Raw genomic sequence first — 15,676 nt, 5'->3', positions numbered from 1 at the left:
GATAGCAGCATGCATAAAGCACTGAGCTTTGGAAGAACTAGAATATAGGGTAGTGGATGATAAGGAGACTGGAGATGAAGGCAGGTGCCAAATTGCACAGAGCCTTGTAGTTCTCCTTGAGTGTTGGAAATTCTTTCTGAGGAAAATGGGGACATTGATTGGCTGCGTTTAAGTAAGTGCCATAATCAGATTTAGGCTTAAAAAATCTGACTCATGACAACTGAATGCAACATATTATCTTTGATTGGATTCTGCACTGAAAAAAATAGAAGGAAAGAAAACATCTATAAAAGACATTGACATCATTAGGACAGTTGGGGAAGCATGAATTTGGGCTGTCTCTTAGATGATAGTACTACATAAATGTTGGCTTTCTTGGGCGTGATCATTGCATTGTGATTTAGCCAGAGAACATCCTTGTTCTTAGTAAGTACATGCTGAAGAATTTAGGGGTGAGGTATCATCAGGTTTATAAGTAACTCTCAAATGTCCACCAAAAAATTATAAATACACACATACTCATCTAGAGCATTGTTGGCTCTTCCCCAAAAAACTTACAACACTTCATGTGTGAACTTTCTAAAGTATGAGCAAGAACTCAAAGCTTCTGGGTGGCCACAAAAACAAATGGCCACCATAGTTTGTCTCTTCATTTTTTGTATGCTGGAACAATTTTATAGTTTTGAAAGTTTTAAATTAAAAAAGGAAAATAAATTTACAACTGTAATTTATAAGAAGTAAATTTGATTGATCTTTTTCACTTGCCTCAGACTGAATTGCCATCCATACTTTTCCAAATGCAAAGTTTTTAACTGGAAAGCATTGATACTTTGGTCTACAATGATGTCAATACAGAGGAGAATGAGAATAGGAAAACAAGAGCTTGAAAGACCCTGCAGAAAAGACCCCTCCCCTCCAGAACAAGAACACCATATCCCAAATAATCCAACGCATGATTGAGGAACCCCAGCAAATCCACAACCCACCCAAAGTATATCCATTTTCCTGCCAAACATCAATTCTTTAGAAAATGCTAGCTGGCATTTAACCAAGATCTTGAATGATCTTCTCTGATGAAAATCAAATGCAAATGATTAAAGATATAATCCCTTAAAATAATCCCCATGTTCATCAGCTAATTGTCTACAGGATTTTACCCATATAGACACCAGGTAAAACTCTTGGCCTTTTAAAATGAAAATGGGTTTGAGGGATGTCTGTTAAAGGTCTTGAAGTGTTGTTCTATTTCCACATGCTATTTTTCTTTAATTTTATTTATTGGCCTGTGCTTTGTGTGTTTGCTTTCTGAACAGGGATGCCTCATTTTAAGTGATGAGTTAAACCATGCATCTCTCGTACTCGGGGCCCGACTCTCAGGTGCAACCATAAGGATCTTCAAACACAACAGTGAGTATCAATGCATCTCTCCTGACATATACTGCTTTCTTCTAGAACATGTGGCTTTGTCCTTGCCCCATTTGAATGGGGGAACTTAGCCTCATGAAACACAATTATGTTTATTTTCACTACTGGCTTGTTAACCTCTGCTGACCTTAAATGGTTGAAGTGTCTTAAACACCTAGATTGCTAACTGTAACCCAAACACATTAGTGTCACTGTTATTTGTGGTCTTACAGTGCAGCCTCTGAAAACATGACTGATCTCTTAGGACTGACATTTAATCATCAGAAGTGTTATAACTCTCCCTTTTCTATAACGCTGCCTTAGGAAAGTTTTAAGACTTAAGTTTTATGTTATTGTCAGGTAAAAAGTGGTGTTCTTCCTTAGAAGAACTCCTTTCACTATTCCCACCCAGCGCATGCTTACAATCTACTAGGAGAGGCAGATATGTATCAAAGTAGCTGTATTGTGGGTTAAGTAGAAAAAGGGCCACAGCAATATCAGGCAGTGATTAAGAGTACAGGCTTTGGCCAGTGGACCTCTTCATGCTCACCAAAATGGCTAAAATAAAAAAGATGACAACACCAAATATTAGCAAAGATATGAAGCAACTCTCACCCATTGCTGGAGGGTACAATTATACAACTTCTTTGAAAAACAGCTTGGCAGTCTTATAAACATATCCCTATACCATGATCCATAAATTCTTCACCTTGGAATTTCCAGCACATGTCCACAAAAAGGCTTGTACAAGAATGTCCACAGCAGATTTAGTCATAATAGCCAAGACTGGAAACAACCCAAATATCTATAATAGGAGAATGGAAAAGATCTGTTACATTCATATAATGGAATATGACTCTCTGATTTAAAAAAAAAAAATGGAATAAACTACTGATACCCACACCATGGATGACTCTTCAGAAAAATTATTTTTAATGAAATAAACCAGACACAAAATAGTATATAGTGTATGAGTTTGTTTAGAGCAAATAAAAAACAGACAAAACTAATCTATGGTCATAGAAATCACAAAGATGCTTGACTCTGATTGTAGGGGAGGGAATTGGTGAGAAGAGGCATAAAGGAACTTTCTGCGGTCATAGAAATATTTGATATTTTGATTGGGGTGATATTTACATTCTTATTAAAATCATTGAATTTTACATTTAAAATATTCCAACTTCCTCATAAATAAATTTTCCTAAAAATATAATTGTTATCATACAATATCTTTGGTATTAAAAAAGTATAGGCTTCCCCCCCCCCCAGGCATTTGTGTCTTTGTCCTATAGCTTATTAGCATGTGGTCCTAGTCAAATTATTTAACCTTCTTGGATCTCAATTTACTTATTCCAAAAATGATAATTACAATGCCTGATTCACTGATATGTAAGTGAAGGCATATAAAGTGCTTAGCACAATGCCTAGCAGTGAAAACTTCTGAGTCACTTGTACCTGCTGTATTATTGTGATTATTATTATCCTCATCATTTTCATTGCCAGTGCCACCAAAGGATAGTAGAAAACATTATGATGACCCAGAGGAATGCAAAGATCATTTCACTTTGGGGATTGCATGAAATGGATAGTATTTGCCATAGACTTTGAAGGATTAAGAGAATTCTGATCAGGGATATGGGAAAGGAAATTTCTAAACAGAATAACCTGGAGTGTGTAAAAAGCAGCAAGACCTCTAGTGTGAGGCTGAACTACTGGAGAAGAGCTGAAAAATAAGGTCTTGGCCAGTTAATGAAGAACCAATATGTTATATGATATATATGTGTGTGTGTATATATATACATATGTATGTATATGTATATATATACACACACACATATATATATACACACATACATACATATGTGTGTATATATATACACGTATATATATGTGTATATACATATATATATATATATATATATATATATATATATACACATACACAAACTAAGATATATGTACTTCAGGAAGCAACAAAAGGTGTTTGGACAGTTCTGCTTCATTCCATGCTGATCTCTGGATGAATTGGCTTTGTTCAATGCCTTTAGTAGCCCTCCCTCGTGTCTAGTGGCAGTGAAAACAAAGGTATAAGCTTTGATTTGAGATAGGCTTTGAACAGCCTCAGAAGGAAAAGACCCATCTGCTTATGGATTGTAAAGATCAACTGTCCCCATAACAGTTCTCATACACCTTCACTATCCTGCGTTTGTTACTATTTGGAATTTAACCCAAATTCTACCATTCTCCAGATTTCCCTTGGCGGTCTATAGAGATGATGATAGAAAGATAGATGATAGATGGATAGATAGATAGATAGATAGATAAGCAGACAGACGTGTATATACTCAACTGGGAGACTAAACGTTTTCTTAAACACTAACCAAGAATTTCCTACTCTCCAGCTTAAGACTTTATGGTAGTGATTCTCCAATGATTCCCCCCCCACCCACCTCCCGGTATTTATGCCTTGAATAGTCCCTTCCTGGATTGTCTCAGGATTGGTTTACGTGATCGAAAGAATACAGTAGAAGTGATGATATGTCATTCTTAAGGCTAGGTGTTAAAGGCTTATGGCTTCTGCCTGTTCTTCTCTCTGGCATCACTAGTGAGGGCACTTAAGCAGCCTATACAGAAGAACTGAGGCCTCTAACCAACAACCATATGAACAGGATATCTTTACTGATCTTCTGGCTTCACTCAGGCTTTCAGATGACTGTAGTTCCAACATCCTGACTGCAGCTCACAATTTTCTTGAGCCAGAACACCCACCTAAGGTTCCCAAACTCCTAACCTGCAGAATCTGTGGATAATAAGTGTTAATTGTGTTGGGGTAATTTGTTACGTAGCAATAGGTAACTAATACAGCTTCTCTAGCCGCCATTGCTGGGGCAGAAGCTGGACACCCAAGTGTCATTTCCTACTTCTTCCTCCTTTGAATCTAAAATGAATGACTCAGCAGACTCGGAGTCCTTTTATGCCACTTACACACCCGGTCACTGGAAAAGCAGCCAAAATGACTTGCAGGACAAGCCATTCTTGGTCTACATAGAGACAAGAAACTTGAGAGCTTGTAGCACATAAGCCAGGAAGTGAAACTGGTTTCGGCTAATGCTTCTTGAGACAATTTCCCATGGCCAATATGGCAAAGGAACGTCAGGCCCTGACCCGCTATGTTAGCAACCCTTCCTTTTGAGGGGAGTGGGGCAAGGGATGGCTTGAATTGATTCTTTTCCTGCTGGCTGAGGCTAAAATATGAATAGAAGAGATAATCATCCCCTGCATTCCAATCCCACAGTTATCAAAAATTCTGCTGTTATTCATGGGTATATAGAGTAGATGCCAACAACATGAACACATCAATGAAGATTATTTCCACATTTTTGTTCAAACACAAATATATACAGATGATTGAACAGAAACCATACAGTGGGAAAACTTCTAAGCAGACCCCTACAAAACAACTTTATTTTAAATACTCAAATAAAGTATGCAGTTCACCCACAGATTGAATCTTTCCATTAGTTCCAACTGCTCAGAAATTATTCCAGGGACAGAGAGAAGTTCAGCCAGCTTCTCCTGGTCCTGCCCATGCCACCCTATGCAGTTATTCCATATCTCTTACTTCAGATTCTAATCTCAGGATAGCAATTCCAGTGAAAATACATCCAACAGAAAGCACAGTAACTATATCAGGAAGAAATCCGACAACATCTGGATAACTGGTAAAAACTGATATCATTGGTGAGGGACAGGTGAACATTGTGTGTCTCCAGATGTGATACACTGAGAAAGATTCAACATAACTAACATAGTATACAGATCAGAACACTGAGTTTTATTGTTAGACAACCCCAAAGTAGAAACACTTTGTTGGAAAGAAAACAAAAAAAAAAAAGGGAATGTATTCTGTAAATATGCTAATATCATAAAAAACAAAGAAAGGCTGAGGAGATGATCCAGATAAAAGGATACCAAAGAGCTCTGATAACTAAGTACAGTACCAGACCCTGGACTGGATTCTGAAAGAGATAGGGAGATGCTATAAAGGACATTCCTGACTAATTCACAAAATTGGAATATGGCCAGTAGGTTAGATAATACTAGGTAAAATTAGTTACATAGATAAAAAAAATTAGTTAGATAGATAAAATTAGATAGATAGATAGAATGATAAAGTAAATGGAATAGTGTTAATGGATAAATCTGGAAAAAAGAGTATGTGGGCGTTCTTTGTAGTACTCTTATTCTTATAATTTTTTGTTGAGTTTGATATTATCTTCAAATAAAATTTTAATTCCTTAATTTTTGCTGGAACTTTAATTCAAGAATTTCATTTTATCTACCAATTTTACAAAGCTCTTAAAACATTCAGTAACTTATTCTTCACGCCTTCCCTTTGTGCTCCCAGAAAACAGAAAACATTTCTCATTTACATCTTTCTAATAAATGTTAGCTGTGGTCATTTTATACCGGTAAACAGCACTTACTGCAAATTTACTTTGTGCCAGATGCTGAGCTAATGGCCTTTTCTGATGTACTTATTTAATCTCATGGACAACCCCATGAGGTAGGTGCTAGTTTACAAATGAGGAGATCCAGGCTTTGAGGTATTAAACAACTTGTCCAAGATCATACAACTGCTCAGTGGTGAAGCCCGGAGCTGTCTGTATAAATGCTGCCCCTTCCAACTAGCTGAGAGTGTGTGCAATGCGGGTCCCGATTCCATCATCTAGTGAAAATTCTATTATTAAACTGCTGTTGCTCTTCAACTTTCTGTGGTTGGTAGAATAATGGCCTTTAAAAATGTCCATGTCCTAATCCCCAAAACCTATAAATATATTATGTGATAAAGAGGAATTAGAGTTGCAGATGGAATTCAAGTTGCTAAACAGCTAACCTTAAAGAGATTGTCTGCATGGGTCCAGTGTACTCACAGAGTCTTTAAACGCAGAAAAGGGAAGCAGAGGAAGGAGTGTCAGAGTGATGCCATGTGAGCAAGACTCTGATGGTCACTGCTGGCTTTGAAGAGGGAAGAAGGTCACACACCATGGAATGCCAGAAGCCTCTGAAAGCTAGAAAAGGCAAAGAAATAGATTCTCCACGTACAGCTTCCAGAAAGGAAGGCAGCTGTGCCCACACGTTGATTAAAATCACGTGAGACCCATTTCAGATTTCTGGTCTCCGGAACTGTAAGAGAACATGTTGTTTTGAGCCATTCAGTCTGTGCTAATTTCTTACAGCCTGGTAGGAAATGAATACACTTTCATTCTCACACACAAAGCCTTTGTGCCCACTCACTAGCGTGCTTACTACCTTTAGGAATGGGCACAATTTCCCAGCTATTGTGTTTACATCGCGAAAACAGTCACGTCTGAGAGAGGGGTTCCTCCAGGGGCCTTTGAATGACTTCTTCCTCGAGACGTGAGAGAGATGAGACGGTGTACAGAGGAGAAAGAATTAAGTAGGATCACGGTATGTAAGGCATCAGTAGCTGCTGACTGTCTTTCCCACTTTGCTGTTCCTAGGATACTACTAAATTCCTCAATAGACAATGATGCTTTAATCCTCAACGTGCATCCATGCAGATTGGAATAATAATGTAAAGAAGATGTAGAGGATATTAAGTTGCCTTCCTGTGTGGGGATAAGCATACAACACAACAGAGACCGAAGCTAATAACGTGTGAGATGGGTTCTTAAGAATGGCCGCCTAAACCAGAATGTACTTAAACATCGGGATGATGGGATTTCACACAACCGTCTACTTGTTCTGCCCTCCTGGGCTTTCCTCTGCCTGTGACCTCTGCTTACACCTTGAGATACTCCCCTGACTTTTGGAGGAGAAGAGGTCCTGTTTTATGTAAATCAGTACTAAAGGATACTCTTTGTTATTTAGAGCAACTGTATATCAGTCAGAATTGTGGATCCTTGAATTTTTTAACTGTGTATGGCTAAAATATACCTAAGGTGCAGTTACACCTATTCAGACCAGTGTAAGCTTTGAATTCTATTTGGACAAGCTTGATGTTCAATCCTATTTGAACAGCTTAAATAACTTCAAGCTATTCCTCATTTCTCTATTTCCCACAAGATCAGAACAAGCAACAAAGGGACCAAACAGAAGGAAAATTGTGAAAGGGAACAGAATCAGAACACACAAAGGCTACCCTCCAGGGGAAAATCTCCAAGGACTCAGAGTACATTTTTAGCCATACCAAATTCAAAGTCAGGTACTAGAATTCTTTATCACCATAGATTAACTCTTCCTGGATAGTGAATACGGACAATTACTGAGACCATATTTATCGCTAGGCACTATGTTAAGCCCTTCGCATAATCAGTTCATTTAATTTTAACAAAACCCCATATTTATAGTTCTTTCCATTATCTCTACTTATTAAGAGAAAACTGATTCTCAAAATGATTAAATGGCCTGTCCAACATCACACATGATAAACGGCCAGAGTCCAAATTCAAACCCACGTGTGTTGCTCTTATCATGGTTCGTTTCTCCCAGGAGCGACCCAGAGACAAGGGTTTGAGTGTAACTCATTTATTTAGGACATGATCCAAGGAAGCACCAGCAGATGAGCAGAGAATGGAGACAGAGAAGGAAAGGCAGCCAACAAAAGGCATGTTGTCAAGCAGGTTACCACAATAGACAGCCAGAGCTTAATCCTACCTGGGAACTCAGTGTAGACATACTTCAGTGGGGTGCGGGAACTGGATTATTTATACACCAATTCCCATGTGTGGGAGGTTGGAGGCTGTTCCTGCTTAGGCTCAGTATGCCCCCACAGCCAGGAAGAAAGCTCTTGGACCAAGAATGGCCTGTGTTTTCAATAAGGAGCCAGGCTGAGGGATATAGGCAGGGACTGTACAGCATGTGCTAGCTAACACTCTTACCCACTAGCTAAGTCCAGCTACTTCCAGGCCATATCAGTGTATTATTGTGTAAAAATCAATCTATATGATTGCTTGTCCTGTTAGTGGCCTAAATTTTAACCCAGAATGCTAAAATTTAGCCTCTGAATTCCTCTGGCTAAATGCTAAGAATATCTGCATTTTCTCCTTTGGGCAGCTTCAGTGAAATAGCCAGTCCTTGGGTTGCCTTTGTGACTCATTAAGTGCCACAAAAAAGACTCTTCAGCACATTTGACAGTCTAAGCTACGGAGTCAGCTCTGACCAGTGACCAGTAAATCTGTTCTCCACTGCGATTCTGGTGCATTTTGAGAAAGTGGGCCGCAGCTCCTTGGGGCATGTGGATGCCTTTGGTAGACACATTCTCTGGGCTGAGTATTAACACCCTGGCATTTCAGGACCTCAAACCCTGGGTAAATTTTAAGTCTCTGGAAAGGGTGACATCTTGTTGCAGAGATATGGGAAAATCAGGACTGAGTTATTTTTTTTTTCTCAGAACCTGCTCACTTTGCTGATAATTACTTAGGATCTAGATTCTGGAACAGTGTTTCTCAGACTTTAACATACACTGAATTCACTAGGGGGTGGTTGTTTCAATGCAGACTCTGATTCAGTAGACCTGGGGCGGGGCCTGAGCCTCAGCATTTCTGCCCATCTCCCAAGTGTCACCAGTACTGCTGGTGCAGGACCACACTTACAAGGCTGTAGGGTAAGCAGGCAATCTCCGACCTAAAGGGCGTCACAAAGGGCTTCTGGAACAAGTCTTGGAGAGGAGAAGCAATTTTTTTCTCAGCTAGGAGAGTTTCAATGAGGTCAGAGGGCTGGGCAGACCAAGAATTTAGAGCAGTTGGAAAAGAAAAAAAGTGGAGAGGAAGAACCAAGGTTCTACCTAGAGGCATTTAAAGGGCAAAGGGAGACAGAACAATGAGTGCAATGTTTGTGGGAAAACTCTGAGTTTTGCTTCTGAGGGCTCAGGAGTGCTGTTTGAGTGGAAGATCAAACCTATAAACAGCACTGAGACTATTTTTTTTTATAAGCCACAACCTTTTAGATCTTAAGGTCCTCCTTGGACTCCTGAACTGAGCTGTTCACTTTAATAAAGACAGTGATTGTTTCTATATGTTTTACAACAACTAATAGTATTGAACCCTTGCTGCAATGAGCCTTTTACATGCACTAAGTCATTTGAGCCTCATAACTACACAATGAGACACCTGCTAGGATCATCTCCTTTTCACAGGGGAAGAAACAGAGGGACAGAGTGGTGAGGAGACACAGAGCTAGCTAGACACAGAGGCAGAGGTGGCATTTACACCAAGGAGATCTGATTCTAGTTCCCTTGTTCTTAAGTTTATTTATTTATTTGAGAGAGAGAGAGAGAACAGAACAGGCAGGGAAAGAGCAGAGAGAAGGAGACACAGAATCTGAAGCATGCTCAGGGCTCTGAGCTGTCAGCACAGAACCCGATGTGGTGCTCCAACCCACTAACTGTGAGATTATGACTCAAGCATAAGTCGACGCCCAACTAACTGAGCCACCTCGGTGCCCTTCCAGTTCCTACTTTTAAGCACAATTCGCCTTTACCTCCTTTTCCAGCCTTTTCCAAGGCTGTCTACCCCTGGCTAGTGGAATGCAGGAGACTTGCTCTTCCATGCAGCCCTCCCAGAGCAAGGCAGTTGGGTTAGGCAGATGCAGCCAGGGTTCACACTGGTTGCCCTTGATCTGAGATGCAGGATCCCAGAACTGACCTCTGAGCCCCCAAGTTGTTCCCTGAATTGCATCTTACCTTCCTGCATTGACCTCAAGCACTTAGGGATCCCAGTTGAGTACTATGTTTAATTCCTCCCGGAGAATCAGAGTCCTATGTGCTGCATCGGCCCAGAACTCTGAGGACACTCTGTCCCCATGCTTTAGGCTCTCCCTGTCCTTTGTCTCATGTCCCTGAGGTCAGAATTACTGGTTTCCCTCCCCAGGTACCCAGGCCCTGCCCCTAGCACCTGCCTCACCCTCAAATCAGCTCAGTCCCCTGCTCTCTGTGCCTTTCGCACTCTTGCAAGATCACCATGCTTCTTACAAACCTGTCCAAAGGCCATGCAACACCTGCCCACATACTGACAGAGCTACCAAGAAAATCTGAGCCTAAGTATTTACCCAAACTGTAAAACTTAACATACCAAATTTTCAATGCATCAGAAATTCCCTCACTGATCTCATGAGGAAGAGACTATAAATGTGACTTGAGAAAGACATTTACTTTGCTTACCAAAGTTAGCCATCATGGTTATGCTTTTCCCCATAGGGTAAAAAAGGAGGCATTTCCCCCATAGGCTAAAAAAGGAGGCATTTCCCCCATCACCATCTTAAAAGTAAGAATGATTTATTTGTCATCATTCACAGTTACTGAAGTACCCATTGCTTAATATTCCACATTTGGGCTCAGCATTTGAAGGATGAAATTGGGCATCTCCAAAGGAACAAGAAGAATGGGGGAACAGATGGGAAGCAAGGGCTTAGAGTAACAGGTAGCATTCCTTCATCATCCAACCATATTTTCACTTAAGAGATATCTGATGGATGTCTATCATGTGCAGACATGAAAATATCTTTGGTGAGCAGCCCATGGAACAGGGAAGCAGAGAACGCATCTAAATGTAGCTGTAGCTGGAGGTGGGTTTTGTGGACTTTTGAAGGAAGAAGGTGTGAACCATCAACCACACTGAGCAGCATATGGAAGGTACAGGCCGTATTCAGCCTGACCATGACAGCTGGCCCTGGATCCAGAGGAAGGGAAAGCCACTGACAGATGAGCAGTAAGAACGGTCTTGTGTCTCAACAAAAGGTCAGTGGTACAAGAGAAGAGGAACGAGGAAACCGTGGCAGAAGAAACAGTGTTGTCACTGTATGCAAAAGTCAGAACAAAGCCCAATATCGACTTCTTATCATCAGGAAGACACTTTTTGAACTATACACAACCTCTCTTCTGAGAAGAATATGGCTTGTTTCCCCATGCCCACTTTTCACAGTACATTAACTGCAGCTTCCCCAGACCCCAGAGGCTTGTTGATCCTATCAGGGCTTTGAATTTAAGGACAGGCTCAAGAACAGGCTCTCAAAGTATATTTGTCACCTAAGCCTGATTCGTTTTTGGCACACTGTTGGATTATTCCAGGTATTCAGTAATTCAGTAAACCGATTAGTCATGCCTGTGACAGACCAGGACTTCCTTTGCGTCACTCACCTAGATGAGGCCTCTGTTTTCATTTTTAATGGCTAAATGTTCAGCACCCATCATGCCAACTTGCTCTTCTCAGCCCTTCACAAACCAAAGAAAATCACTTTATTGGGCCAGATGGTAGTGAATGATGTCTAAGGCATTGCTGATACCGAAATTTGTGGCAATCACAAATAGTGTGATAAGATTAGAAAGCGTGTCATAAGATTAGAAAGATATTATACAATAGTGCTATGTATGTGCCCCTTGATAGCATCAAATTTATTCTTTTATTTTAATATCTATATCTCAGTATTTTCTTTATATATCAAACTGATTTATTTGCATTTGGTTTTTGGTTGTTGTTGGTTTTATAAACCTGGTGGTTCAGTCAGTTAAGCATCTGACTCTTAATTTCAGCTCAGGTCATGATCTCACAGTTCAAGCCCCACATCAGGTTCCGTGCTGACAGTCCAGAGCCTGCTTGGGATTCTCTCTCTCCTCCTCTCTGTCCCTCCCCTGCTCTCTCTCTCAAAATAAATAAATAAACTTAAAAAAAAAAAGAAACAAAAAACAAAAACCTAATCATTCTTTCCTACTTCTTAGAGGTGTCATGAGGATTAACATCATGCAAATATAAGTGCTTTAATAAGCAACATTATTTAAAAATGTTAGCATGTGGCTTGTTGAAACAGTAGACTCTCACAAGGCCTGCAGAACATAAACCACAAACCCCTGAATCCTACAGAGCTGTACCCCACATGCTGTAGCATTATACAGCCAGACCCTAAGAACCAAAGAGAAGCTACCAGACACTAATGTAAGTCCAGAATCCGGCACTGAGTGAAGTTATCCCTTTCTCTGTGCAGCTTCTGTGATTCTAAGAGGTCAATGAGTTTCTGCTTCACAAGGGGAAATAAGACTGATTGATTCCCCCTCTGCTCAAGAATCCCAGTGTGTGGACCCCACGGGTTTTCTGAAGCTTCACCAAAGACAATCCCCAGGTAACTCTCTGTTCAAGTGGAACAGGATGAGTTCCCTGCCATGGAAGGGACTGGGATTCCTCTTGTTTCCATCTGCAAAATGCATGAAACACATCGTGGCCATTTAAAGGCTTGTTCTCTGTCCAGCTTGTTAATACAAGAATGGAGAGAATCTTCTATGTTCTTTAGTGGTGTCCATTTTAAACCTAATCCCAGACTAAACCTATAATATGTATGTGACCTAGTTGATTGCATAAAAAGTAGAATAATGTCTGCATATACAGGTTTTTCAACATCTTAGAATATTCACTTTTTAAGTGACTGCTAATTTGGTTCACTGGGTTTGTTTTTATTATTATGGCATTGGAACCACCCTCATCATGTGTCATTTCTGTACCAAAAAATTATAAATTCCACTTCCCAGAAGGAAAACACTCTACAGAAATCTTACATTCGTCATTTCTTTATTTCATCCAGAGACTAACAGGCCTGCAGTAGATTATAGAAAAAGGAGCTGTATATCTCAATCACGCAGGTTCCTTCAACATCTTAGGAACTCAGCCTAAAGCAAAATGTCCATACAGGCAAAGGTTTACTGTCCCAGAAATTCTCAAAATAAGAAAGCTGCTTTCTGTTTCCTTGGCTGCCATCTAGTGGGTAATGATGTAGTGTCAGTAAAACACTACATCTGTGAAGACACAAGATGTCTCTGCCTGTCTTCAAAACCAAAAACACAGTTAATGTAAGAAATACTGCAGAGGGGCGCCTGGGTGGCTCAGTCGGTTAAGTGACTTCAGCTCAGGTCATGATCTCATGGTTCATGGGTTCAAGCCCCGCATCAGGCTCTGTGCTGACAGCTCAGAGCCGGGAGCCTGCTTTGGATTCTGCGTCTCCCTCTCTCTCTGCCCCTCCCCCGCTTGCACTCTGTCTGTCAAAAATAAATAAATATTTTAAAAAATTTTTTAAAGAAATATTATTGCAGAAATGAGGCAATTATCCTTTTTCATAATTTCTATTTAGATCTTAAAGTGGTATTCTCCTTCCTTTTTCCTGGTCTACATTCCTTTCCATAATCAAACATTGATTTTGTGCTAATATTGTGTGCTGGTACTAGAGCTGTAAGGAAATCCTAAAACAGATTCCACCACAGATTGGGACTAAAAATAAAGTTTCAGGGATCTCCACTGAAAGGAAGAACCTCAGCCAACTTAAGCCCAGACCAGTGACAATCCACTGAATGTCGCTTCTTTGGTATATTGCTTCTTGATGCAGTGGCTAAAACCAATATTGACTGTACTGTCTTAGATTTAGATCTGCTAGGTTTTTCCTGTGAGCATTTTTTAAAAAATTAATGTTTATTATTTATTTTTTGAGAGAGCGACAGACAGAGAGCAGGGGAGGGGCAGAGACAGACAGAGACACAGAATCTGAAGCAGGCTCCAGGCTCTGAGCCGTCAGCATACAGCCCGACACGGGGCCCGAACTCATGAACATTGAGGTCATGACCTGAGCCAAAATCAGTTGCTTAACCAACTGAGCCACCCAGGAAGCCCTCCTGTGAGCATTTTTTAGTGGAATCTCTAATGCCTGATGAACATTACATAACAGTCAGGTCAGCTGTTCAGTAGCATCTCCAACTTTTCAAACTGAAATCAGATTATAGACCTAACGTATTTTGGTTTCAGATTCTCAAAAAGGGAGAGTTCTGAAGGTACAAAGAAATGTGGTAAAAATATAATGAATCTAAAAAGCTTGCACATAAGCCTCTGCCTTTTTTCTCTCTCTCTGGGCTTTGCAAGTTAAACACACACACACACACACACACACACACACACACACACACACACACCCCTACAGCTGGAATGGTAGACCAATCTTCCCCAATAATCACTCAGCCTAAGTCCAATCATCTACATCTGGTTGCAGATAAATGAACAGTCACTGTGAATTATATTTGACATCACAAGTTAACAAGAATAATCCACCAGACATCCATCCTTCTTTGTTCAACATGACCATGGAGTAGTTTGAGAAGAAGGAACAAGAGCTCTCAACTAAGGTAGTGGTTCCGAATGCGTGTCATGGTACCAGACTGCATAGGTTCAGATCCTGGCTATGCTGGTTGTGATCATAAACTTCAGGCAATTTACCAGACCTATATGTGCCCTGGTTTCCTGAAACATAAAATGAAGGTACCTCCCCTTAGGGTCATGTTTAGGATTAGACAAGTCATTACAAAGAATATGCTTAGAAGGAAGGCTGGAATCCAGATAGGGCTTAATAATTGTGAGCACTTATTAATGTATCCAGATGCTTCCAAATAATTTTCAAAGGAGTGCTAATTTTTCCCGTGCCTTAAAGTTTGGAGTGGGGGATGTCGAAAGTCAGGTCTCAAAGTGTAGGAAGTGAGACACCTGCCAGCAATGCCACCACTCTGTACTAACTCAGCTAAACTCTCATATGCTCATGGCTACACAACTGGTGAGTATCAGTTAATGATATACCTCCAAGTTCATTTTAACCTGGTATCAAAGCTGAAGCCCACAGGATGCACTTAATGGAGAATGTCCAATCTCTGCCGAAGCAGGAGAGGAGAGCCCTTTAAGAGTTTATGAAACCAGGGTGCCTGGATGGCTTAGCTGGTTAAGCGTCTGGCTTTTGACTTTGGCTCGGGTCATGATCTCACAGTTCGTGGGTTCGAGACCCACAGTGGGTTCTGCACTGGCAGTGCAGCGCTTGCTTGGGATTCTTTCTCTCTCCTTCTCCCTCTGCCCCTCCCCTGCTCGTGTGCTCTCTCTCTCTCTCTCTCTCTCTCTCTCTCTCAAAAGAAAAAGAGCCTATAAAACCATGTGCCTCCAGCAGGGGGTGGGGATGGGGTGATTCTGCCTACTATATAAACCTGACTACTCATCTTGTCAGAGTTAAATTGTACTAAAGTATAAGCCTCTCCCTCCCTCCACCCCAGGTGTTCTCTGATTCTGATCTGGCTCTCTGAAAAAGTTCAGGTCTAAGCCTGAGCCTAAGAAGCCTGATGCCTTCTCTTGGGGTGCCTGGGTGGCTCAGTCGGTTGAGCGTCCAACTTGTGGTCTATGAGTTCGAGCCCCGCATCAGGCTCTGTGCTGACAGCTCAGAGCCGGGAGCCTGCTTCCGATTCTGT

The 15,676-nt window shown here is 40.8% G+C and overlaps 1 protein-coding gene across 1 annotated transcript in view; it reads left to right on the top strand.

Annotated features, from left to right (window-relative positions):
• Positions 1–15,676, top strand: part of SPTLC3 (serine palmitoyltransferase long chain base subunit 3) — a 131,045-nt gene that overhangs the window by 62,295 nt on the left and 53,074 nt on the right. The window contains exon 6 of the mRNA XM_058684871.1: positions 1,314–1,407. Coding sequence (XP_058540854.1) covers positions 1,314–1,407 — 94 coding nt within the window. The remainder of the gene's footprint in view (positions 1–1,313; positions 1,408–15,676) is intronic.

Source organism: Neofelis nebulosa, chromosome 9 (assembly GCF_028018385.1).
Source record: "Neofelis nebulosa isolate mNeoNeb1 chromosome 9, mNeoNeb1.pri, whole genome shotgun sequence".
Classification (NCBI taxonomy): Eukaryota; Metazoa; Chordata; class Mammalia; order Carnivora; family Felidae; genus Neofelis; species Neofelis nebulosa.
The sequence above is the reverse complement of the archived record's forward strand: the minus strand, read 5'-3'. Positions and strand labels throughout refer to the sequence as shown.